This window comes from Somniosus microcephalus, chromosome 20 (genome assembly GCF_052327205.1).
Source record: "Somniosus microcephalus isolate GS21.2 chromosome 20, FLI_Smic_1.0, whole genome shotgun sequence".
NCBI lineage: Eukaryota > Metazoa > Chordata > Chondrichthyes > Squaliformes > Somniosidae > Somniosus > Somniosus microcephalus.
The window spans coordinates 15,509,394-15,534,935 of NC_141006.1; the positions used below are offsets into that span (position 1 = coordinate 15,509,394).

The 25,542-nt window shown below is 49.4% G+C and overlaps 1 protein-coding gene across 10 annotated transcripts in view; it reads right to left on the minus strand.

Moving 5' to 3' along the window:
- LOC147103064 (adhesion G protein-coupled receptor B2-like) overlaps nucleotides 1-25,542 on the minus strand; it is a 1,231,153-nt gene that overhangs the window by 546,863 nt on the left and 658,748 nt on the right. For all 10 annotated transcript variants that reach the window (XR_015072890.1, XM_085962346.1, XM_085962351.1 and 7 more), the window contains 2 exons: nucleotides 18,374-18,568; nucleotides 14,202-14,270 (listed from right to left, as the gene is read on the minus strand). Coding sequence is in view for 9 of the 10 variants with exons in the window: in XM_085962346.1 (XP_085818472.1) it covers nucleotides 14,202-14,270; nucleotides 18,374-18,568 (264 nt within the window). In the remaining variant the exon portion in view is untranslated. The remainder of the gene's footprint in view (nucleotides 1-14,201; nucleotides 14,271-18,373; nucleotides 18,569-25,542) is intronic.

Genomic DNA, 25,542 nt, shown 5'->3' on the forward strand with positions numbered 1-25,542 from the left:
ATGGAATAATATCCCTCACTCATTCTGACTATTGTCATCGCTGGGGAAGTTGATATAAGTCGACACCCTGGCAAAATACCCATCCGTCACCTGCCTTATACATTTATGGGCAGCTGACTGAGAGACCCTGGACCTGCCTACGATGGAGCACTGGAAGGAGCTAGCGGCAAAGAAATTGAGGGTAGTGGTGACTTTGACAGCGACGGGCAATGCATGGCCACCAGGTCCAGCAGGGTGCAGCTTTTATTGAAGGAGGCTACAGATGTCAGCGACCTCCTGCTGTGACAATCTGAGCCTGCGGCAGCACTGCTCTTCAGATAAATCTAGGAAGCTGAGCCTCTGTCTGTACAGCCTCTCTCGTGAGTAGTGCTTCTTGTGGCCTCGGCCCCTCTGTTAGTCTCCTCACTGCTGTTCTGCACCTCTCTCCTGTGCACCTGCTGATCCCACCACTGCACATCATCACTGCCGTGGACGGTGATTGTCTTCCTTGCCCGATGTAGTGTCAAAAACATCTGCAGTGCCCCCCATCCTGCTGCTGTCTGTTTAAAAGGTTCCAAATTTCTCACAAACTTCTATGTTGAAAAGAACTCTTTGCTAAACGTTTGCCAGGGGGAACTGACAAAGCATCGAGCCTTTACTGCAATCGGGCAATCCCCTATGAACTGCACCTAAAACTGGTCTCCTTTTCACTGGTGAGTTTCCCCAGCCCTGGGAAACCCGTGCTAAAGATGTTAAATTCAAAGGAATGTTAAAATTAAATGAAAGTCCCCTCACTTCCATTTCATTATCAGGTTAATTGCTGACCTGCCTGTGCCAATGAGCATGTTGACTGTGGCGAGTAGGTTACTTGCACGTAGCCAAACACGCCTCAGCTAAACCCGGATGTTGGCACGTTGGAGCCGGGTTGCAGTCGCGCTTCAATTATATTCTATTTTTACGACCCACCCAACTCCAACCCACCCATTCTTGGCTGCTAAAACACCCCCCAGCACCTCTGACAATACAGTACTCCTTCAGTACTGCACTGAAGTATCAGAAATGATTATGTGCTCAAATGCCTGGTGTGGGGCTTGAACCCACAGCCTTCTGAATCAGAGCTGAGAGTGCTGCCAACTGAGCCAACTGACTTGCAACATTGCTTTATAAGGGGAAGATCCTATCTAAGCAACCTCCTTGATTTCTTTGAGGAAATGACATCCCAGGTTAATTGTGGTACAAGTGTCAGCCTTATCTCAGTAGTAGCACTCACTCCTCTGAGTTAGAAAGTCATGGCTTTAACATCCACTCCAGAGACTTGAGCAAATAATCCAGGCTGACACTTCAGTGCAGTATTAAGGGAATTCTGTACCGTTGGAAATGTTGTTTTTTAGATGAGAAGTTTAGGTGAGGCCCCATCTGCTCTCTCGGATGGATGTAATGGATCCCATGGTATTATTTGAAGAGCAGGGGAGGCGTCCTGGCCAATATTTATCCCTCAATCGACATGATTAAAACAGATTATCTAATAATTTATCTCATTGCTGTTTATGGGACCCTGGCTGTGTGAAAATTGGGTGTCGCATTTCCCTACAACAGTAAATACACTTCAAAAGTATTTAATGGCTGTAAAGTGCTTTATGATGTCCTGAGAACATGAAAGGTGCTATATAAATGTAAGTTATTTCTTTCTTTAAACCCTATGATGTGGAGTACTTAGACTCCTAAAAGACATTTGACAAAGTTCCATGAGTAGCCTGAACAGTGCAGACAAGTGTAAATTACTGGATATAGGGAGGAGAAATAGGCAACATACATTTTCCACAAATAGTGTTGCAATAGCTGAGGAGGAAGTTGAAAGAGATCTAGGAGTCTTGGTAGACTCGACGCTCACATCTACAACCTATGCAGAATAGTAATCAGTAAAGTTAACAGAATGGTGCATGACGCAGCCAAATCAGTATACAAGTCAGAGGAAGTCCTGATCAAACAGTGCTTTGGTCAGACCACAAATTGAATTTGTGTCCAGCTCCAGTTGGCAGGAAACAAAGACATCTAAGTGCTGGAGGCAATGCAGAGTAGAATCCCAGAGGAAACTGTTAGATCCGTGATTCTGAGAGTATGATGTTTTTCAATAACCACACGGATGCTGTAACTTAACAAGCAACAGGTATTTACTGGAGTAGGGTAGTCTCAAGACTGGGGGTACAGAGGCATGCGCGAGGCTTATATACAGGTGTGGTCACTGCCGGTACTACAGTATACAGGAGCTGTAAAAGTAGTTCTCTCTTAAAAGGTACATACACTACAATTCCTCCCCTTTTAGATTAGTAGTACTTATAATATTCAAATAACAATTAACACTTTAACATGTACATTAAACAACAATAGTCCATTTATAGATTCAGGGCTAGATTTTCAGTATAGGCAGTTTTGGGGCGCTAACCTTAGCGCCCGCCCGAAGTTAGCGCCCGCCCCAAAGTAGCGCCCCGTTGCCGGGAATTCAGTGGCTTCGCCCTAAGAGGTTGGTGGAGCGCTAAAAGAGGCGTTCCACTACTCTCTTTAGGCGCTAAGCCGGCGGTCCAGAGGGATAGCGCCCAGGCGGGGCGCAGCACGGGTGCGGTCATTTTTGCACTGACAGCAGACCCCGTGGTGCCGACCAGCTCTTAAAGGGGGAAGGGACGAATTGGTCTGCTGCCACGCCCTGCACACTGCAGCCTTGCAAAGAGGCCTCAACACTACTGCTCAGCCCCAGGGAGTCATGGCAACGCCAGAGAAGGCCCGTCAGCGTGCCCTGCGCTTCTCAGAGGGTGATCTGGACATAATGGTCACAGCTCTGGAGGTGAGGCGCAAGATCTTGTTTCCAGAGAGTGGGAGGAATCCAACCCACCACGACTACACCAAAGCCTGGAAGCAGATCGCCCAGAGGGTGACGTTCACCGGCGAGGCCCCCAGGACCCACACACAATGCCGTAAGAAATACAACGATCTGACCAGGATTGTGAGGGTGAGTAGCCTTTCCAGTCTCCTCCTCATTCTTGCATGTACACCTGACATGATGGGCAAAGGGACCTGAAAGTCCTTTTGGCCAGCCCTCAGCCAGCAGCATTGGGACAGTCATGAGCATCAAATGGCCATTCGGCACTCTACACTTTGGCCAAGCTATTCCACCATGGGAGGCAGTGGACAGTACATCAGGGCTTCACTCTGTCCAAGCTATTCCACCATGGGAGGCAGTGCACACTACATCAGGGCTTCACTCTGTCCAAGCTATTCCACCATGGGAGGCAGTGCACACTACATCAGGGCTTCACTCTGTCCAAGCTATTCCACCATGGGAGGCAGTGCACACTACATCAGGGCTTCACTGCGCACTTACAGCCCGTCCTTTCTCTTGCAGGCTAAAGTAGCGTTTAATCGCCAGGCCCGTGCCAGGGGTGGCCGCGCCAAGCTGCAGAAGCTCACTCGGCTGGAGGAGCGCGTGTGTGTGCTCATGGGAGCCCGTGTGATTGTCCCCACAGCGTGCGGTGTATCCGACCCTCCACTGCCCGGCAATGGTAAGGACCTCGCCTTTTGGCCCTCTCGCGTCGCACTGGCCCATCCGAGCTACCTCCTTTGCCACTGTCCCACCAATGCGCTGAATCCCACCAGTCCTAACTCCCTCGCTGACGCCGTCTCCTCACTCTGAAGCTACTCTTGTGCATTCCTGCTTTCAGCTGGTGACGACCAGGACCCTGAGGCTGCCAGTGACAGCACCTCCAACCAGGAGGAGGAGGAGGAGCAAGCCGGACCTTCGGGGGAACAGTCACGTCCCGCAGGAGAGGAGGAAATGCTTGACACCTCCTCACTGGACGAGTGCCTGGAGGAACTGTCGCAGGGCAATGCAGCTTCTGGGACCAGTGGCGTCCAGCCACCCAGCAGCCGTGCGCGTGGCCCGCGGCCTTCCCCCCAAAGGGGGGAAGGATCAGAGGGGAGTGCTGCTGCTCGGCACACTCGCCGTCACCAACGCGGCAAGGGTCCCCTAGTTCGGCCCCCTCCTCCCCAGCGGGAGAGTCGCGACTCCAGTCCGGACACCTTCACTTCGGAGGAGGTGCGGAAGCTCGATCAGATGGCCGACGACTCGGACCGGCGCCACACGGAGCTCATGAGCGTGGTGGGGCGCATGCCTGAGGCCATCGAGTCGCTGGCGACCAGTGTGCGCGAGTTCGGGGCAGCAACTGCCGCGACTGGCCGCATGCTAACTGATGCCGTCAAGACCCTGGCGGATGTGATGCGCGCGCACACCAGGACCACAGGGCCACTCACTGCTGCCACACGCGCTGTCTCAGGCAGGCATCGCCAGGGCAGGCGCCGCGCTGGACCATCCCAGCAAGCCGGCCGTCGGCTGATTGCTGCGGATCCTGCAGTGCGGGCCCGGCCGAGTGCCACCGCGCCACAGCACCAGCCAGCGCATCCCAGACGCCAGCTGGCCCACATTGCGCCATCCGTCGCCGCCATTCCCCCTCTGGGGCGTCAAGGGCAAGCGGCTGCAGCTGATGGTGGCCAGGCTCAGGTGCGCCACTCAGGAGACGGCCCCTCGAGGCCCAAACGCCGTGTAGGCCGCCCCCCAGCGGCATCTGGCGGAAGGGCATCTGAGCCTCAGGCGCCTTCCCCCAGCCTCGCAGCAGCCACTGGGCAGAGCTTGCGAAGGAGCAGCAGGCAGGGCAGGGGAGGCAAAATGCTGGCCAAGGTCTCGCCCTCGCGGGCCACTCAGTAGAGGGTGTGGCCAGCTTTCCTTTAATATGGCGGTGGCCATCTTTATTTTGCCCATGGTTGTGCTTTTCGAGGGCTTTTTTTTTGCGTTAGGCCGACGTTGAGGCCCGGTTTCAATAAAGGTGGAGTGGCTGCTCCCCAGTTTGTGGGAGTGAGTCGTTTGTTGGGCTTTTTGTGGGGCCCGTTTATTGTTTTTGGGGATTCATGTGGGAAGGGCTTTTCATTTTTGTGTAATAAAAAATTATCTTTATTCATGCAGTCTCCATGGTTGTTCTTCTTAGTGTTTGTTGGCTTCGCCGGCTGAGGGCTTGCGGAGCGGCTGCATTCATCTTCCCTCATGGCCCCTGGCCATTCCCTGACAGGGGGCTTAGAAGTACCGTGTAATAAGGTGGCGTCGTGCGGCCCTTGGCCCTGGTCGCTCCCTCCTGGGAACGTACTCCTGCTCCTCCTCCTCCTCCTCCTCCTCCTCCTCATGCTCCTCCTGCTCCTCCTCCTGAGGTGCTGGTCCAACGTCAGGTGGCAGTGCCTGAGTCCTGCGGATAGCCAGGTTGTGTAGCATGCAGCAAACCACCACAAATTGGGAGACCCGGTCCGGCGAATACTGGAGAGCTCCTCCGGAGCGATCAAGGCAGCGGAACCGCTGCTTGAGGACCCCAATAGTTAGCTCGATGATGTTGCGGGTGGTTTGATGGCTCTCGTTGTAGGCCTCTTCAGCAGCGGTCCTGGGCGCGCGGAGCGGGGTCATGAGCCAGGTGCACAAAGGATAGCCTTTGTCCCCGAGTAGCCATCCTCTTGGGGGAGGCTGTGCCTGGAACATGTCATGCACAGTACTCTGCCGCAGGATAAAGGCATCGTGGCTGCTGCCTGGGAAGCTGGCATTGACTGCCATGATGCGCTGCTTGTGGTCACAGACCAGCTGCACATTCAGAGAATGGTAGACCTTCCTGTTGCGATACTGCTCGCCATGCTCCAGAGGGGCCCGCAAAGCCACATGCGTACAGTCAATGGCGCCCTGCACCAAGGGGAATTCCCCGAGTCTGGAAAATCCCAATGCGCGCTGATGCTGGCTCTCCAGGGCCATGGGGAAGGAGATGAATTGGCTTCTCCTTCTGAACAGTGCTTCGGTCACCTGGCGGATGCAGCGATGCGCGCCGTACTGGGAGATGTTTGCTATGTCCCCAGCAGCGTATTGGAAGGAGCCGGTGGCATAGAAGTTCAATGCCACCGTCACCTTCACTTCCACCGACAGAGACGTCCTGCACCTGAGCTTTGGCCGCAGATCTCGGCGAAGCAGGTGGCAGATCTCTGCAATCACCCCCTTTCGGAATCGGAGCCTTTTAACACATCGCGCGGCACTCATGTTTAGGTAGGAGCGCTGCTGGCGGTATAGCCTGACTGGGTAAGGCCTACGTGGCCGACGCCTGTAGCCCCCTCTGCCTCTAGCCAGGGCTGCCCCTCTCACAATGCGTCTGCGAGCCCTACGGACATGGAGCTGCAGCTCCGCGTTGGCACCCCATGCAACCCCCATCAAATCCTGGCAAACACTCTAATTTCCAAATGGCCACTTGCAGCGCTGTTGCCCGAGTCCAAAAATACCTGGCTCTTGCTGCTTGAAACCAGTTAGCTATCCTCCTTGTTGTGTCTCCAGAAATGCGTTGCACAAGACTGTTTTCTGAAAAAAGGATGGCCTTTATACTGGAGAGGACGTTCCCTTTAATTAGCGCCCCCCGGGGCCCGCGCTGGTTGTGTTGCGTTCCTTTTTCCAAACGCTCCGGCCGCCCGCCGCACAATGGGGCGGTCCGACTGAAGTTTGCAATCGGGGCGGCCAAAGGGCGTTGCACGAGGATGTGACGTCATTTTCTGCGCGCGCATCCGGGCGGGCGCTAAACTTTGCGCCGGCGCTAACGGGCAGCTTAATTTGGGGCGGGGCGCAAACTGCGCTGCGCCCGGGCGCTACACGCATAGCGCCCGGAAATCACTTCTCTTAAGGCGCTAACTGCTGGCGCAAGCAACTGAAAATCTAGCCCTCAGTCTTTGGGGCGGCTTCCTGATCCTTTCGGGATAGCGCCTTTCCTGAGGTTCTTGTTTTTGGTGCGGAAGCGGTTCTGGCCCCTTTTCATCGGTTAGTTCATTGGGTTCCACTGCTACTGGTATGTCAGGTTCATCCCCAGGTACACAAGACATGGGGTTGACTCGTTCCTGTGACGCTAAGATCTGATCAACGTGGCGTCTCACAATGTTCTCCCCGACATCCACTGTGTACATTAATGGCCCCTGCCTTGTGCATATCGTTCCGGGTTGCCATTTCTCTGTTCGGTAGTCACGGGCCAAGACTGGTTGTCCTACGTTGAAGCTCCTTGTTGGCTTCTCATTGATGTGCTGGAATTGTTTATCCTCGACATTTCTTCGCACATTTGGTCTGAGCAAGTCCAGACGAGATCTCAACCTTCGGTTAAAGAACATCATGGCCGGGGTCTGGTTGGTAACTGCATGTGTCGCGTTTCGGTAGGCTAATAAGAAATTGTCCAGCTTATGCTGTAGTGGAATTTCATCGTCGCACATGGCCTTTATCGCCTTCTTAAAGGTTTGTACGAACCTCTCAGCCAATCTATTTGTGGCTGGATGATACGGGGCGGATGTGTAATGCCTTACCCCATTCCTTCTCATAAATTTTCAAAACTCTTCGGACACAAACTGTGGTCCATTATCAGAGCAAATCTGCTCTGGCAAGCCGTTTCTGGCAAATGTGGTCCGTAGGACTGCAATCGTTTTCTCTGTAGTGGTTGAGGACATTTTTATCACCTCAGGCCACTTCGAATGAGCATCCACTGCTATTAAGATCATTGAGTCCATGAATGGACCAGCGAAATCAATATGCACCCGTTGCCATGGAGAGGAGGGCCACTCCCATGGGTGTAGAGGGGCATGTGGTGGTGCATTTTGGACCTTCTGGCATCCTGAGCAGTTCTTGGTTAGGTCTTCGATTTGTTGATCGATTCTCAGCCACCACACATAAGCCCTAGCAAGGCTTTTCATTTTCACTCCCCCCAGATGGCCTTCATGTAGCTCATTTAGCACTCTCTCCCTTAACTTGGGTGGAATCACCACTCTGGATCCACACATCACTGTCCCCTGGCATGCTGACAGCTGTTCTCTTCTGGATGAGAATGCTGGCAACAGTGAGTCGCCATGTGTTGGCCATCCCCTCACCGTCAAATCATATACCCGAGACAGCGTCGGATCATTGCGGGTCTCCTTCTCTATATCTGCGTTCGTTACTGGCAATCGTTCAATTATTGATGAATAAAATATCTCGATAGGGTCCACTGCTGGTGCTTCCTCCACCGTAGGCAGTGGCAGGCGCGATAGCCCATCAGCGTTTCCATGCTGTTTCGTGCCTTTATATTCTATTTCATACTGATTCGCCCCTAGAAACAGAGATCATCTTTGTAACCGTTGTGCAGTCATCACTGGAACGCCCTTCTTAGGAAGATGGAGACAAGTGGTTGGTGGTCAGTCAGCAAGGTGAACTTCTGCCCATGCAGATGGTGGTTACATTTTTTTACTCCCCATACTAGGCTGAGGGCCTCCCTGTCAATCTGGGCGTAGTTGCGCTCGGCTGAGGTTAGTGACCGAGACGCAAAGGCTACTGGCCTCTCCAACCCGTCTGGGAATTTGTGCGACAGCACCGCTCCAATACCATAGGGTGATGCATCACATGCCAAACGAATTGGTAGTGCTGGGTTGAAATGGGCCAACACCTCTTTAGATGTGATCAATTCTTTACACTTCTGGAAAGCTCGTCTACGTTCGTCATTCCACTTCCATGGTACCCCTGTTTGCAGTAGGGTGTTCAGTGGGTGTAATACCGTGGACAAATTTGGTAAGAACTTAAGGAAGTAGTTTACCAGCCCGAGGAACAACCTCAGTTGTGACACATTTTCCGGTGCTGGAGCCTTGACTACTGCCTCAATCTTTTCAGGGGACTTGTGTAACCCCTCTTCATCGATGACGTGGCCACAATACGAGATCTGCTTCTGGAAAAACTCGCACTTGTGGCGATTAGCTCGTAGCCCATATTCCTTTAATCTGGTGAGCACCTTCTCCAAGTTGGCGAGGTGATCACTGTCATTTTCGCCCGTGACCAGGATGTCGTCCAAATAACACTGGGTCCCTGGAATCCCTTGCAGGACTTGATCCATTGCCCTTTGCCAAATAGCCGGAGCCGATGCTACCCCGAACACCAGCCGGTTGTATTGATAGAGACCTTTATGAGTGTTAATCGTAAGGTATTGTTTCAAGGCCTCTTCTACCTCCATTTGCAAGTACGCCTGGGCTAGATCAATTTTGGTGAAGCGTTTACCTCCAGATAGCGAGGCGAAAATATCCTCAATTCGTGGGCGGATATTGTACCGTGTGAAGGACTGGGTTCACTGTCACCTTAAAATCCCCACAGATGCGGACCTTGTTTGGTTCCCCAGGCGTATTACTCAATGACCTCTTCATTACAGGAACGATGGGTGTAGCCCACTCGTTCCAGTCTACTTTGGACATTACTCCTGAACGTTCCAACCCTTCCAGCTCTGCTTCGACAGCTGGTCTGATCGCATAAGGCACTGGTCTGGCCTTAAGAAACTTTGGGCTTGCATTTTCCTCTATTTTAATCGTTGCTGTTATGCCTTTTAGTGTTCCGAGTCCCTCCTGGAACACTTCTTTTGCGTCAGTTGGCATTTTTGACAGTCGTCCAGGTGTGACGTCGTCATCCTTTTTGGCCTCAACCTTCAGTGCCTGTATGGAATGCCAATCTAATTGTATCTTCCAGATCCATTCACGTCCTAGCAGTGGTGGTCCTCCATCTGGCAATACATATATATCCATTTTAGGTATTTCCTGGCCTTTATATATCACTTTCACCCTTATTTTTCCTTTGGGGTAGACTTTTTGCCCCGTGTACGTCTTCAAGACAATCTCTGTAGCTTTCAAGGGTATATGTGAAAATAGCCGCTTGTAGTCCCTTTGGTTTATGACTGTTAGGGCTGATCCTGTGTTCAATTCCATTTTCACTTGGACTCCGTCTATCTTGAGTGTAACCCAGATAGTCTGGTGATCCTCCATTTTGGTTACCTTATTAAGTTTCAGACAACCCAGCTCCTTGCTTCCGGAGTCTGTGTCACTTTTCTGTTCGTCTGAACTACTGTCCATCACCTGGTGTACCTTTTTGTACTTCTCCTGTGGAGATTTCATACTGTTGGTTTTCTTCCCAGACCTGCAGACTCTTGCTATGTGTCCTGCTTTTCCACACTGTCTGCACACTTGGTCCTTGAACCAACAATCCTTCTGGTCATGTGTTGTTCTGCCGCAGCGATAGCACTTCCCTGTTCCATAGGACATTTCATTGGTGCCATATTCTTGCGGTCTCCGTTGTATCTCTGCAGCGCTGCTTGCGGCTGCTTCGTGTGATACTGCCATACTGAAAGCCTTGTCCAGCGTAAGATCCTTTTCTGATAGAAGCCGTTTCTGGGTTCCTTCACTTTGCAGCCCACACACAAACTTGTCCCTTAACGTATCTGCTAGTCCCACTCCAAACTGGCAGTGTTTCGATAGCTTGCGCAGTTCCGTTAAGTACTCAGCATTGCTTTCGTCTTTGTGTTGATTCCTTTTATGGAACTTAAATCGTTCTGCTATCAGTAGCGGTGTGGGGTTTAAGTGGTCCTGTTGGATTTCTACTATGCTTTCGAAATTATTGTTCACAGGCTTCTCTGGGGTTATTAGGTTTCGCAGTAACCCATAAGTTTTTGCACCCATGGAATTTAACAAAACCAGTGCTTTCCTAGCATCTGGCACTTCATTCGCCTTGCAGTACACCTCAATATGTTCCACATATGTCACCCAATCTTCGACTTCATTGTCGAACGTAGAGATACTGCCACTCTTCTGCATCCCTGGGTGTGATTTAACTGTCAAAAATGGCGTCTCCTGCGCTTCCCCTTCTTCTCCGCTGGCACAAAATGGCATCTCCCGTGCTTCCCTTCCTTCCCGCGCTCGCCCTTCTTCTCCGCTGCGGCTTCTAAAAATGGCGTCTCCCGTGCTCTTCCTTCTTCTCTGTGGCTCAATGGCGTCTCCCGCGCTCTCCCTTCTTCTCCCCGTGGACACTGTTCAGCCCTTGAGCCCTGGCTGTGCTCTGCGCGTTCTTTTTTTTTTTTGTGCGCCTTTCCCGTTTCCGCTGCTCGGTCCTGAACCCGGCTGTTGCTTTACCCTCTTTCTCTCCATTTTGTTTTTCCTCGACGCCGCTCAGTTTTCAACCCCCGACTGCGCCCTGTGCGCTTCACCCTCTGTCTTACCCCGTCGACGCTGCTCGGCTTCCTCTCCGCCGTCGGTCGGCTCCAGCCGCCGCCATCTGGGAAGGGTCTGCGCTGTACCTGTCGTCAGTCTATTGCTGATCGTCGTGGCTGGGGAACCAAGCCCGGCTCTCCACAGCCTCCCCTGCGATGTTCACTCTCTGCCGGACGACTGGGCGGTTGCTCGTGGTCGACGCCCGTGTTTCTGGCCTCGACTTTCTTCCACCGCCCTCCCGGAGCGAATCCTCGAAGGGAAATGCAGAGTTGCAGGTAGATTCGAATCGACACTCGTCGCCACTGTTAGATCCGTGATTCTGAGAGTATGATGTTTTTCAATAACCACACGGATGCTGTAACTTAACAATCAACAGGTGTTTACTGGAGTAAGGTAGTCTCAAGACTGGGGTACAGAGGCATGCTCAAGGCTTATATACAGGTGTGGTCACTGCCGGTACTACAGTATACAGGAGCTGTAAAAGTAGTTCTCTCTTAAAAGGTACATACACTACAGAAACCTTAAAAAATGGTAACATACTTGGGCCTCTTTTGACCTTGACCCTGCCTGCCATCAGATTTCACCGGTGGTCCGGCACTGTGCACGAATTAGGTCATCCAAAGTAAAAGTCATGTCAGCGTCCAATTGATGGCATCGGACCACAACTTTTAAATATTAACAAGGCCCCTGCCTGCCTCTGGTGGGCGGCCCCGACTGCCGAAACTGGCAGTTAACACGGCAGCAGACGCAACCTGTTTGGAATGCAGTGAGAAGGACCCGACTGCCAGTTTAACCACCCACCCAACCTGTTCCCGCCGAGCAGACAGAGTTAAAATTGGCCCAATGGGTCTTCAGCCCGGAAACGAGGCATTTGAGAGATGATCTTATAGATGCATGACATCAACAAGAAAACTACTTTAAATTAAACTGTTGGAGTAGGACAAGGGGACACAGGTTCCAACTAATTAAAAAGGTAACTTTAGCATTGATATCAGGAGGCTCTTAACACAGACAGCAAATGGAATGAACCTCTGAGCAGAGTGGAGGAGGCAAAAACCCTGGAACCATTTCAGAAACAATTGGATGCAGCAGTAGGGTTCTTCTGGATGGATGATTAAGATGGGCTGAATGGCTTTCCACTTCTGGAGTCAGAGACAGTTCAGAGGGAATCAGAGACAGTTCATAGGGAATCAGAGAGAGCGCAAAGGAAATCAGAGACAGTTTAGAGGAAATCAAAGACAATTCAAAGGAAATCAGAGACATTTTAGAGGAAATCAGAGACAATTTAGAGGAAATCAGAGGCAGTTTAGAGGAAATCAGAGACATTTTAGAGGAAATCAGAGACAGTTTAGAGGGAATCAGAAACAGAGCAGAGGGAATCAGAGACAGATCCGAGGGAATCAGAGACAGTTCAGAGGGAATCAGAAACAGAGCAGAGGGAATCCGAGACAGATCCGAGGGAATCAGGGACAGTTCAGAGGGAATCAGAGAGAGCGCAAAGGAAATCAGAGACAGTTTAGAGGAAATCAGAGACAGTTTAGAGGCAATCAGAGACAGGTCAGAGGGAATCAGAGACAGATCCGAGGGAATCAGAGACAGTTCAGAGGGAATCAGAAACAGAGCAGAGGGAATCAGAGACAGATCCAAGGGAATCAGAGACAGTTCAGAGGGAATCAGAGAGAGCGCAAAGGAAATCAGAGACAGTTTAGAGGAATTCAGAGACAATTCATAGGAAATCAGAGACATTTTAGAGGAAATCAGAGATAATTTAGAGGAAGTCAGAGAGAGTTTAGAGGAAACCAGAGACAGTTCAGAGGGAATCAGAAACAGAGCAGAGGGAATCAGAGACAGATCCGAGGGAATCAGAGACAGTTCAGAGGGAATCAGAGACAGATCAGAGGGAATCAGAGACAGACAAGAGGGAATCAGAGCCAGTTCAGAGGGAATCAGAGACAGATCAGAGGGAATCAGAGACAGTTCAGAGGGAATCAGAGACAGATCAGAGGGAATCAGAGACAGTTCAGAGGGAATCAGAGACAGATCAGAGGGAATCAGAGACAGTTCAGAGGGAATCAGAGACAGATCAGAGGGAATCAGAGACAGATCAGAGGGAATCAGAGACAGACAAGAGGGAATCAGAGACAGTTCAGAGGGAATCAGAGACAGATCAGAGGGAATCAGAGACAGATCCGAGGGAATCAGAGACAGATCAGTGGGAATCAGAGACAGATCAGAGGGAATCAGAGACAGATCAGAGGGAATCAGAGACAGATCCGAGGGAATCAGAGACAGATCAGTGGGAATCAGAGACAGATCAGAGGGAATCAGAGACAGATCAGAGGGAATCAGAGACAGATCAGAGGGAATCAGAGACAGATCCGAGGGAATCAGAGACAGTTCAGAGGGAATCAGAGACAGTTCAGAGGGACTCAGAGACAGATCCGAGGGAATCAGAGACAGTTCAGAAGGAATCAGAGACAGACCAGTGGGAATCAGAGACAGATCAGAGGGAATCAGAGACAGACCAATGGGAATCAGAGACAGTTCAGAGGGAATCAGAGACAGTTTAGAGGGAATCAGAGACAGAACAGAGGAATCAGAGAGAGGTCGGAGGGAATCAGAGACAGATCAGAGGGAATCAGAGACAGTTTAGAGGGAATCAGAGACAGTTTAGAGGGAATCAGAGACAGATCAGAGGGAATCAGAGACAGTTTAGCGGGAATCAGAGACAGATCAGAGGGAATCAGAGACAGATCAGAGGAATCCGAGAGAGGTCGGAGGGAATCAGAGACAGATGAGAGGAAATCAAAGATGGCCAGAAACAAATGAGTGGGAACAAATGGCCTAGAGGTAACCTAGGGGGGTTTGGATATTTCACTGGAGTTAACCCAGCAAGGTCAGAAAGCAACCATATCAAATAGTAGTCTTCTTACTGGCATCTATCATTCTGTTACTATAATAAAAATTAAATTGAATCATAGACTAAATAAATTTATCATTTAATACACTTGTTGCCAGCATCGTTGAGCTGAGCTAAGCTATGTCTGACCTCTATTCCTAGTGCAAACAACACTGGCCACATGAGTGCAGCCAATTGGAAGTCATAAATGATCCCTAAGTATTGGAAAGGGTTTACTTACTTGCAGTGCGTCGTCCCATTTCGCTTTGTTCTTTGCTTCAAGCATGTAACTGACAATCTGAAAGAACTTCTGGGTAAATAAAAAAGAATGGGAATTATGTCATTCTTTCATTTCTCCACATCTCATTTTGCAAGTTATTTATTTTACAATATTGATCATTCACAAGCTTTTGGAAATGGGATACGAAAGAAAAGATCTGCAATTGTTTTCGGCCAAAAAGGTTTTCCACCATTCAGTGGTTAATTCCCAGGGTAATAGCTGCCAGTGAACTACATGGTGATAAATTCACTGTGCAGCTCAAATAATTTCATAAACTGTGAGTGAAGCTGCAACAGGTTATGGATGTCAGTAGAACCAGAAGAATTAAATGATGCTGAATCGTATTGGCAGTTATTTCCTGGTGTATGCAGAATACACTGAACAATTTATTCAAAACAACGGCCTTGATTTTAACCCCACCTTGCCCAGCAAGAATGGTGCGGGGATAGGTTAAGATTAGGCCAAGTCCACTTACTGGCTTGTCGTCGCTCCGTTCCGACCTGGCGCCATTTCCTCTTTGCTGGGGCTGAGGCTCCCGCTACAGTACGCGGGGGATTACTTGACAATTGTAAATTATTTTAACATCGAGTCAGGGAGAGCCTCATACTGTGTGTCGCCAACAGCTGAACCACGGTGGGAGGCGCCGACTGCCAGAAGAGGCCCTAGTAATTTTTAAAAATTGACTTCTATAAGAATGCCTTGTGGGCCAGGAGGAGCAGGAGCCTCTCATTCAGCTGCCAAAGCTTTTGCCCAGTGCTGAGGTTATGCCGAGGACCATTTCTTCGGGTACAAGGGGCTGGGTTTTCCAAGCTCCGAGGAGGTGGGCGTGGAGGCAGGACAGCCGGTAAATTCGGAGAAAGTGGGGGCGGATGGCAAACCCGCCCCCATCCCGCCGCCGTGCCCTTTTGCCAGGAGGCGGGAAGCTGTGCAGCTTCGGGTCCCATCTCCTGGAGGCGGGAAGGCATTTAATCCTTTTACTGCCCGTTAACAGGCAGTTAACAGGCAGAAAAAAGGATTAGTGCCATTTTACCTTCACGGGTGAAGGCTTCCCGACCTCAGAGAACCCCACTGGGTTGGAGGAGATGTGAAGGAGGTCTGCGGGAGTTGGAGGCACCTGGAAGTAAGATGTAGAGGTGAGTGATGGGTGCAAGTGTGGAGTGGTAAGTATGCAAGGTGAGTGATAAGTTTAAAAAAATGTTCACTTACCTTGTTTTCTTCCTACAGCCTTCAGCCACGCTGGATCAGGAGAGCCAACATCCTCCTTGCTGATTTCACAGACTGGCTGTTGGAACCTCCAAACCAACAGCCATGTGAAATCAACAAAGTTGAAAGGTTTGATGAGTCCTGAACACAAGGTTCATCAAACTACAGAGAATGTCAGTGTTTGACAGCTTCACAGGGCTGTCAAACGCTGACATTTCTTCTTTCAAGAAGTCTTAACAGATAGCACATCTGACGTTGATGTGCTCTGTCAGTGACTTCCTCCCTAATTGGCCTGCTGAGCCTGCAGGGCGGGCTTAACAAGCTCCATCAGGGAAAAGTCCCTCTGGTTGGTCAGGCAAGGATGGAGGCGGGACATTGACATGACAAGCAGCAGTCCTGCCTCTAACTCATCTCCATTCACAAAATCCAGCCCCTGGTGTCCAAATGCTCCTGTGCCAATTTCCCACTTCCACCCGCTAGCCCTGAAATCAGTCTTTCCGGATTTGGGCAGGGGACAGTGCTGCAATACTTAAATGAGGCTCTGGATTTAAAATGGCCTGGGCCTGACACTAAGCTCCCCCCCCCCGCCACCCCCAACCCCTCCCCCCCCCGCCCCACCCCCCAATAAATTGAGGCCAGTTTGTTTTGCTCTTTCCTCACCATTAATCAGTTAGTGCGTTTGTTCAATAAGAAGTGTGGGTTGGAAGTGTAAGCCTTTGAAAGTTAACAGAGCTACAGTGAGAGAGGACTGAAGTGTATAGCATCTTCATATTGGTAGTGTAGTGTCACTAGATTCAGTTCAATAATTATAAATAGTGCTATCTGATTGTACACCTCGAAGGACAAGGGCAGCAGACGCATGGGAACACCACCACCTCCAAGTTCCCCTCCAAGTCACACACCATCCTGACTTAGAAGTATATCACCGATCCTTCATCGTCACTGGGTGAAAATCCTGGAACTCCCTACCTAACTACCTTCACCACACAGACTGCAGCGGTTCAAGAAGGCGGCTCACCACCACCTTCTCAAGGGCAATTAGGGATGGGCAATACATGCTGGCCTTGATAGCAACACCCACATCCCATAAACGAATTAAAAAAAACACAGCTATCTGTATACCTGTCTCTATAGATTTTGGAATACTGTGTGATGCTGATTATGCCAAGACTCATTTGGATATATAAAATCTGTACAGATGCAAGTGCTAGGGCGCATCCAATAGCCTAGTGAATAAGGAACTGAGCTGTGTAATACTGAACCATACAGACCACAGAGCCAGAGCCACAAAGAGTTCAGGGAAGAGGAGTTTGCAGAGTAGGAGGAGGTTGTAAAGATAGGGAGAGGAGAAGGACAAAGGCGAGAATTTTAAATTTGAAGCATTGAGAGACTCAGAAAAGTGTAGGTAAGTAAGGCCCGAGGTGATGGATGAGAAGAACTTGGTGTGGGATAGTTTTGGACAAGCTGGAGTTTATGGAGAGTGGAGGTTGGGAGGTCAGGAAGGAGAACATTGGAATAATCAAGTCTGGAGTTGACTAAAGTATGTATGAGGGTTTAGGTGGCAAATGGGCTGAGGTAGCGGTGAAGGAGGGTGATGTTATGGAGGTGGAAGTACGCCATCTTTGTGATGGAGAGAATATGAGGTCTGAAATTCAGCTCAGAGTCAAACAGGACGTTGAAGTTGCAAACAGTCTCGTTTAGCCTGAAACAGTGACCAGGGAGGGGAATTGAGTCACTGGCAAGGGAGATGAGTTTTTGGCTGAGGCTGAAGATGATGGTTTTGGTATTCCCAAAGTTTGGAGGAAGTTAAAGTGAATCCAAAACTGGAGGTCAGACAGGAGACTGACAGCACAGAGAAAGTGGAGGGGTCAAGAGAGTTGGTGGAGAGGTAGAGCTGAGTGTCAACATAAAACATATAAGAAACAAAGCTGTTGGAGAAAATGGAAAAAAGTAAGTATACATGTAAGCACAATGTCATCATCTCATTTATATAACAATGCATCCAACATCGAGCAGTTTTCTTGATCGGCCCCTGTGTCACTGGACTCAATATCCACCACTTCGTCAGCAGTGCACTGTGGCTGCAGTATGTACAATCTACAGGATGCACCGTAGCAACTCGCCAAGACTACCTCAACAGCATGTCCCTCTACCGCAACTTCTGCCACCAAGGAGGACAAGAGCAGCAATGTCGTGGGAATACCATCGCCTCCGAATTCCCCTCCAAATCACACACCATCCTGACTTGGACATATATCGTTGTTTCTTCATTGTCGCTGGGTCAGAATCCTAGAATTCCCTACCTAACACTGTGTTAACACCATTGTGTTAATAACACCTTCATCACAAGGGCCGCAGGAGTTCAAGTCAGCCCACAACCACCTTCTCAGGGCAACCAGTAATGGGCAGTAAATCTGGCCATGTCAGCATCACCTACATCCCAAGCACAATATTTTTAGAAAAAGCAAAAGGTCTGTATATGCAAGTGCTGCTTGACCTTGCAAGCAGGGCACCCAGATATGTACAGGAAACTTTGTGTTATCCGGAGGCGAACCGTCCGGCAAGCTGGAGCCACCGGCAAAAATCAGGAGCCGTTTTTTATTCTTTTCGTTTCTTTTCTTTGCTTTTTTTGAACAGTCAAGCTCTGCAACGTCTGTAGCTAAGCAACAGCTTCAGCTAGAGACGCTACAGAGACGCTTGCCGACTGTTTAGAGGCTGTTGCTAAGCAACAGGGTTTGTTGATTCATATGGAGATGAAACTCTCCGTATGTTTCAACATTAGCTCTGGAGTGTATGGCAGTTTTGAGGGAACGGCAGCAGCTCGGTCCCGTCGGTGCCGGATAGCACAAAGTTTCCTGTATACCCTGGAGACAATGGAAAATGTAAAAAATTAAGCATGTTGCACATCAGTCATTAAGTGCAAGCCTCACTTGTACATCATCAGAAGCAGGAATATAGCTGGCTCTCTTGAACGTGTCTGTCACGTTCCGCAATATGTCTGCAGAGAACAAGAGATCTCCACTGTAGAAATTCTTTCTCTCCATTAAACCCAGCATAGTCCTTATGACTTGCGACATGCCCTCTCCTGCCAGGGTCCGCTGTCCTTTAGCCAGGTGCTCTCGGATCTAAATAAAACAAACATACACACGGTTAGCACATCGTCACTCAGAACAGTCAGATTACTTGAACATTTGCTGACACTAAATTAACTATTAGTTATATACAAGCAGTGATTAATAATCAATTCCCCTATTTTTAAATAATTTGCGCCAGCACTGAGAAAATACCCATATTAATTTCTTTGTACATTGACAGTCTGGGTGTTTACTCATATCTCCTCATTTCATTAGCTTAACCTATAACAGTACTCAGGGACTCACCTTCAGGTCTGCAGATACACCACATTCTGCCCTTAGATACAGTGCACAGAATATGCCATGCTTCCCTTTACAACTAATAAATATTTCAAATACTCTGAAGTGCAGAATATAACTTGGTTGCTATACACAAAGGGAAGAATGGCATATCCTGAACACTATATGCAGGCCAGAGGGTGACACCCTGAGTGCAGTATCTGTAGGCCAGAGGGTGATACCCTGAGTGCTGTTTCTGTAGGCCAGAGAGTGATACCCTGAGTGCTGTATCTGTAGGCCAGAGAGTGATACCCTGAGTGTTGTATCTGTAGGCCAGTGGGCGATACCCTGAGTGTTGTATCTGTAGGCCAGAGGGTGATACTCTGAGTGCTGTTATCTGTAGGCCAGAGGGTGACACCCTGAGTGTTGTATCTGTAGGCCAGAGGGTGATACCCTGAGTGCTGTATTTGTAGGCCAGAGGGTGATACCCTGAGTGCTATATCTGTAGGCCAGAGGGTGATACCCTGAGTGCTATATCTGTAGGCCAGAGGGTGATACCTTGAGTGCTGTATTTGTAGGCCAGAGGGTGATACCCTGAGTGCTATATCTGTAGGCCAGAGGGTGATACCCTGAGTGCTGTATTTGTAGGCCAGAGGGTGATACCCTGAGTGCTGTATTTGTAGGCCAGAGGGTGATACCCTGAGTGCTATATCTGTAGGCCAGAGGGTGATACCCTGAGTGCTATATCTGTAGGCCAGAGGGTGATACCCTGAGTGCTGTATTTGTAGGCCAGAGGGTGATACCCTGAGTGCTATATCTGTAGGCCAGAGGGTGATACCCTGAGTGCTGTTATCTGTAGGCCAGAGGGTGGTACCCTGAGTGTTGTATCTGTAGGCCAGAGGGTGATACCCTGAGTGCTGTTATCTGTAGGCCAGAGGGTGATACCCTGAGTGCTATATCTGTAGGCCAGAGGGTGATACCCTGAGTGCTGTTATCTGTAGGCCAGAGGGTGATACCCTGAGTGTTGTATCTATAGGCCAGAGGGTGATACCCTGAGTGTTGTATCTATAGGCCAGAGGGTGATACCCTGAGTGTTGTATCTATAGGCCAGAGGGTGATACCCTGAGTGCTATATCTGTAGGCCAGAGGGTGATACCCTGAGTGCTGTTATCTGTAGGCCAGAGGGTGATACCCTGAGTGTTGTATCTATAGGCCAGAGGGTGATACCCTGAGTGTTGTATCTATAGGCCAGAGGGTGATACCCTGAGTGTTGTATCTGTAGGCCAGAGAGTGATACTCTGAGTGCTGTATCTGTAGGCCAGAGGGTGATACCCTGAGTGTTGTATCTGTAGGCCAGAGGGTGATACCCTGAGTGTTGTATCTGTAGGCCAGAGGGTGATACCCTGAGTGTTGTATCTATAGGCCAGAGGGTGATACCCTGAGTGCTGTTTCTGTAGGCCAGAGAGTGATACCCTGAGTGCTGTTTCTGTAGGCCAGAGAGTGATACCCTGAGTGTTGTATCTGTAGGCCAGAGGGTGATACCCTGAGTGTTGTATCTGTAGGCCAGAGGGTGATACCCTGAGTGTTGTATCTATAGGCCAGAGGGTGATACCCTGAGTGCTGTTTCTGTAGGCCAGAGGGTGATACCCTGAGTGCTGTTTCTGTAGGCCAGAGGGTGATACCCTGAGTGCTGTTTCTGTAGGCCAGAGGGTGATACCCTGAGTGTTGTATCTGTAGGCCAGAGGGTGATACCCTGAGTGTTGTATCTGTAGGCCAGAGGGTGATACCCTGAGTGCTGTTTCTGTAGGCCAGAGAGTGATACCCTGAGTGTTGTATCTGTAGGCCAGAGGGTGATACCCTGAGTGCTGTTTCTGTAGGCCAGAGGGTGATACCCTGAGTGCTGTTTCTGTAGGCCAGAGGGTGATACTCTGAGTGCTGTTTCTGTAGGCCAGAGAGTGATACCCTGAGTGTTGTATCTATAGGCCAGAGGGTGATACCCTGAGTGCTATATCTGTAGGCCAGAGGGTGATACCCTGAGTGTTGTATCTGTAGGCCAGAGGGTGATACCCTGAGTGCTATATCTGTAGGCCAGAGGGTGATACCTTGAGTGCTGTATTTGTAGGCCAGAGGGTGATACCCTGAGTGCTATATCTGTAGGCCAGAGGGTGATACCCTGAGTGCTGTATTTGTAGGCCAGAGGGTGATACCCTGAGTGCTGTTATCTGTAGGCCAGAGGGTGATACCCTGAGTGCTGTATTTGTAGGCCAGAGGGTGATACCCTGAGTGCTATATCTGTAGGCCAGAGGGTGATACCCTGAGTGCTGTATTTGTAGGCCAGAGGGTGATACCCTGAGTGCTATATCTGTAGGCCAGAGGGTGATACCCTGAGTGCTGTTATCTGTAGGCCAGAGGGTGATACCCTGAGTGTTGTATCTATAGGCCAGAGGGTGATACCCTGAGTGTTGTATCTATAGGCCAGAGGGTGATACCCTGAGTGTTGTATCTATAGGCCAGAGGGTGATACCCTGAGTGCTATATCTGTAGGCCAGAGGGTGATACCCTGAGTGCTGTTATCTGTAGGCCAGAGGGTGATACCCTGAGTGTTGTATCTGTAGGCCAGAGGGTGATACCCTGAGTGTTGTATCTATAGGCCAGAGGGTGATACCCTGAGTGTTGTATCTATAGGCCAGAGGGTGATACCCTGAGTGTTGTATCTGTAGGCCAGAGAGTGATACTCTGAGTGCTGTATCTGTAGGCCAGAGGGTGATACCCTGAGTGTTGTATCTATAGGCCAGAGGGTGATACCCTGAGTGCTGTTTCTGTAGGCCAGAGAGTGATACCCTGAGTGCTGTTTCTGTAGGCCAGAGGGTGATACCCTGAGTGCTGTTTCTGTAGGCCAGAGGGTGATACCCTGAGTGTTGTATCTGTAGGCCAGAGGGTGATACCCTGAGTGTTGTATCTATAGGCCAGAGGGTGATACCCTGAGTGCTGTTTCTGTAGGCCAGAGAGTGATACCCTGAGTGCTGTTTCTGTAGGCCAGAGGGTGATACTCTGAGTGTTGTATCTGTAGGCCAGAGGGTGATACTCTGAGTGCTGTTTCTGTAGGCCAGAGGGTGATACCCTGAGTGCTGTTTCTGTAGGCCAGAGGGTGATACTCTGAGTGCTGTATCTGTAGGCCAGAGGGTGATACCCTGAGTGTTGTATCTATAGGCCAGAGGGTGATACCCTGAGTGTTGTATCTGTAGGCCAGAGGGTGATACCCTGAGTGTTGTATCTGTAGGCCAGAGGGTGATACCCTGAGTGTTGTATCTATAGGCCAGAGGGTGATACCCTGAGTGCTGTATCTGTAGGCCAGAGGGTGATACCCTGAGTGCTGTTTCTGTAGGCCAGAGGGTGATACCCTGAGTGCTGTTTCTGTAGGCCAGAGGGTGATACCCTGAGTGTTGTATCTGTAGGCCAGAGGGTGATACCCTGAGTGTTGTATCTATAGGCCAGAGGGTGATACCCTGAGTGTTGTATCTATAGGCTAGAGGGTGATACCCTGAGTGCTGTTTCTGTAGGCCAGAGAGTGATACCCTGAGTGCTGTTTCTGTAGGCCAGAGAGTGATACCCTGAGTGTTGTATCTGTAGGCCAGAGAGTGATACCCTGAGTGTTGTATCTGTAGGCCAGAAAGTGATACCCTGAGTGCTGTATCTGTAGGCCAGAGAGTGATACCCTGAGTGTTGTATCTGTAGGCCAGAGAGTGATACCCTGAGTGCTGTATCTGTAGGCCAGAGAGTGATACCCTGAGTGCTGTATCTGTAGGCCAGAGAGTGATACCCTGAGTGCTGTATCTGTAGGCCAGAGAGTGATACCCTGAGTGTTGTATCTGTAGGCCAGAGAGTGATACCCTGAGTGTTGTATCTGTAGGCCAGAGGGTGATACCCTGAGTGCTGTATTTGTAGGCCAGAGGGTGATACCCTGAGTGCTGTATCTATAGGCCAGAGGGTGATACCCTGAGTGCTGTATCTGTAGGCCAGAGGGTGATACCCTGAGTGTTGTAGCTGTCGGCTAGAGTTTAATACCCTGAGTGCTGTATCTATTGGCCAGAGGGTGATACCCTGAGTGTTGTAGCTGTCGGCTAGAGTTTAATACCCTGAGTGCTGTATCTATAGGCCAGAGGGTGATACCCTGAGTGTTGTATCTGTCGGCCAGAGTTTAATACCCTGAGTGCTGTATCTATAGGCTAGAGGGTGATACCCTGAGTGTTGTATCTGTAGGCCAGAGGGTGATACCCTGAGTGTTGTATCTGTCAGCCAGAGTTTAATACCCTGAGTGCTGTATCTATTGGCCAGAGGGTGATACCCTGAGTGCTGTATCTATCAGCCAGAGTTTAATACCCTGCGTGCTGTATCTGTAGGCCAGAGTTTAATACCCTGAGTGTTGTATCTGTAGGACAGAGGGTGATACCCTGAGTGTTGTATCTGTAGGCCAGAGGGTGATACCCTGAGTGCTGTATCTGTAGGCCAGAGGGTGATACCCTGAGTGCTGTATCTGTAGGCCAGAGGGTGATATCCTGAGTGCTGCATCACCAGAACCAAATGTGATTTCCTGAGCACTATCTCTATCGGCAGAGTTCAGTGTCCTAAGTACTGCATCTGCAGAGCAGAATGTGGTGTCCTGATCAATCAGTTTCAATGAAGCTATTTCCAGAAAGTAATCTCAATGGACAGCCAACAATAGAAATGGAAAACCACCAGATGTACTGGGAGCACTTTGAGAGAAGAACTAATTTGTTCCATCCCACCATGTTCAACTACATAATTGTTATGGACTAAACTAATGAAATGAGGAGATACGAGTCAACACCCAGATTGTCAGTGTACAAAGAAATGTACACAAGAACAGGTCCTTTCCCTTCTCAAAAATACTTAGCAATCAACAGGTACTATCTTAATGAAACCATGTTTGTCAAAGCACAGTTATGTTTGATTATAGACACACAGCAGCTGATGTAAATTACATCAAAACTTGCCATATTTAAGCAACCTCATCTTGATAAATATAACAAATAAGTAAAGAACTTGCATTTAAACAACATCTTATCACACCCTCAGAATGTCTCAAAGTGCCTTACAGCCAATGGTTTACTTTTGAAGTGCAACCACTGTTGTTATGTAAGTAAACACAGTAAACTTGCACAGCAAGGTCCCACAAACAGCAAATGAATAAATGACCAGATCATTTATTTTGAGCAGTGTTGGTCGAGGCTAGGACACTGCTCTTTCTCGAATAATCCCGTGGGATCTTTTACATGCACCTGAGCTGGCAGAAGAAGCTTTAGTTTAATGTCTCATCCGAAAGATGGCACCACTCCCTTGGTATGCTGCTGAAGTGTCAATCTAAATTACGTGCTCAATTCTATTGTGGAGTTTGAACTCCCAGCCTTCAGACTCCGAGGCAAGAGTATTGCTGATTGTGGAATTGCTCTTTGTCCTGAGAATGTGTTAATTGTTAGTTGCAACTTACTCGCTGAAAACATAATTTCCTAAGTGGATTTTCCACAAGACAGAATGCCAACTGAAGAGCCAATTAGAAGAGACACCAACAATGTCACTGAGTCGCTGCTAAATCATCCACATAGCCACTTAACCAGGTATAAATAGTGCACATGGAGAGAATTCAGCTGTGGAGTGCACAATTTGGAGTGTGCTTTGAATGAATATGGAGATGCCAAAAGACCTGGATTACTGAAGATGTCCTGTAGATTATAGCATTGCAGGGGCCTTGGCACAATTCAATAACTATGTCCCCAGTGAGGCACAGCCTCCTCACATATGCATGTAAAAGATCCCACAGGATTATTCGAGAAAGAGCAGTGTCCTACCCAACATTGATGCTTCGGCCAACATTGCTCAAAATAGATGATCTGGTGAGGTGAGCACAGAACAATTCTTTTCTAAATGATGAGTTTGAAATCCTTTTTCAAATTAAATTGTTAACATGTAGTGCACACAGTGGCCGGAATTTTCACCTTCGTGTCGGGTTGGGTGCGTGTAGGCGGTATAGCAGGTCCGAAACACAATGTTCTGAGTAACGTGCTATTCAAGCAACTTTCACTTAATGGCCCCAATTGAAAGAGTCATACGTGTTTCCGGGCCCTATTAAATGGTGCGGGTCTGATGACGCCATCGACAACTCATTTCCATCGTCAGTATTTTTTTTTTTAATTCATTGATGGGATGTGGGCGTCGCTGGCTAGGCCTGCATTTAGTGCCCATCCCTAATTGCCCTTGAGAACATAAGAACATAAGAAATAGGAGCAGGAGCAGGCCAATCGGCCCCTCAAGCCTGCTCCGCCATTCAATAAGATCATGGCTGATCTGATCCTAATCGCCAATCCACTATCACAGAACCATCTCCTGAATCTAACAGAATTAGACACATGAAATAGGAGCAGGATCAGGCTACACGGCCCCTGGGCCCGCTCCGCTACCCACAGGGCCATGACCGATCCGAACCTAGACTCATGTCCAAATTCCTGCCCGCTCCCCGTAACCCTTAATTCCCTTTACTTCTAGGAAACTGTCTATTTCTGTTTTAAATTTATGTAATGATGTAGCTTCTACAGCTTTTTGGGGCAGCATATTCCATGGACCTACCACCCTCTGAGTGAAGTAGTTCCTCCTCATCTCAGTTTTGAAAGAGCAGCCCCTTATTCTAACACTATGCCCCCCAAGTTCTAGTTTCACCCATCATCGGGAAC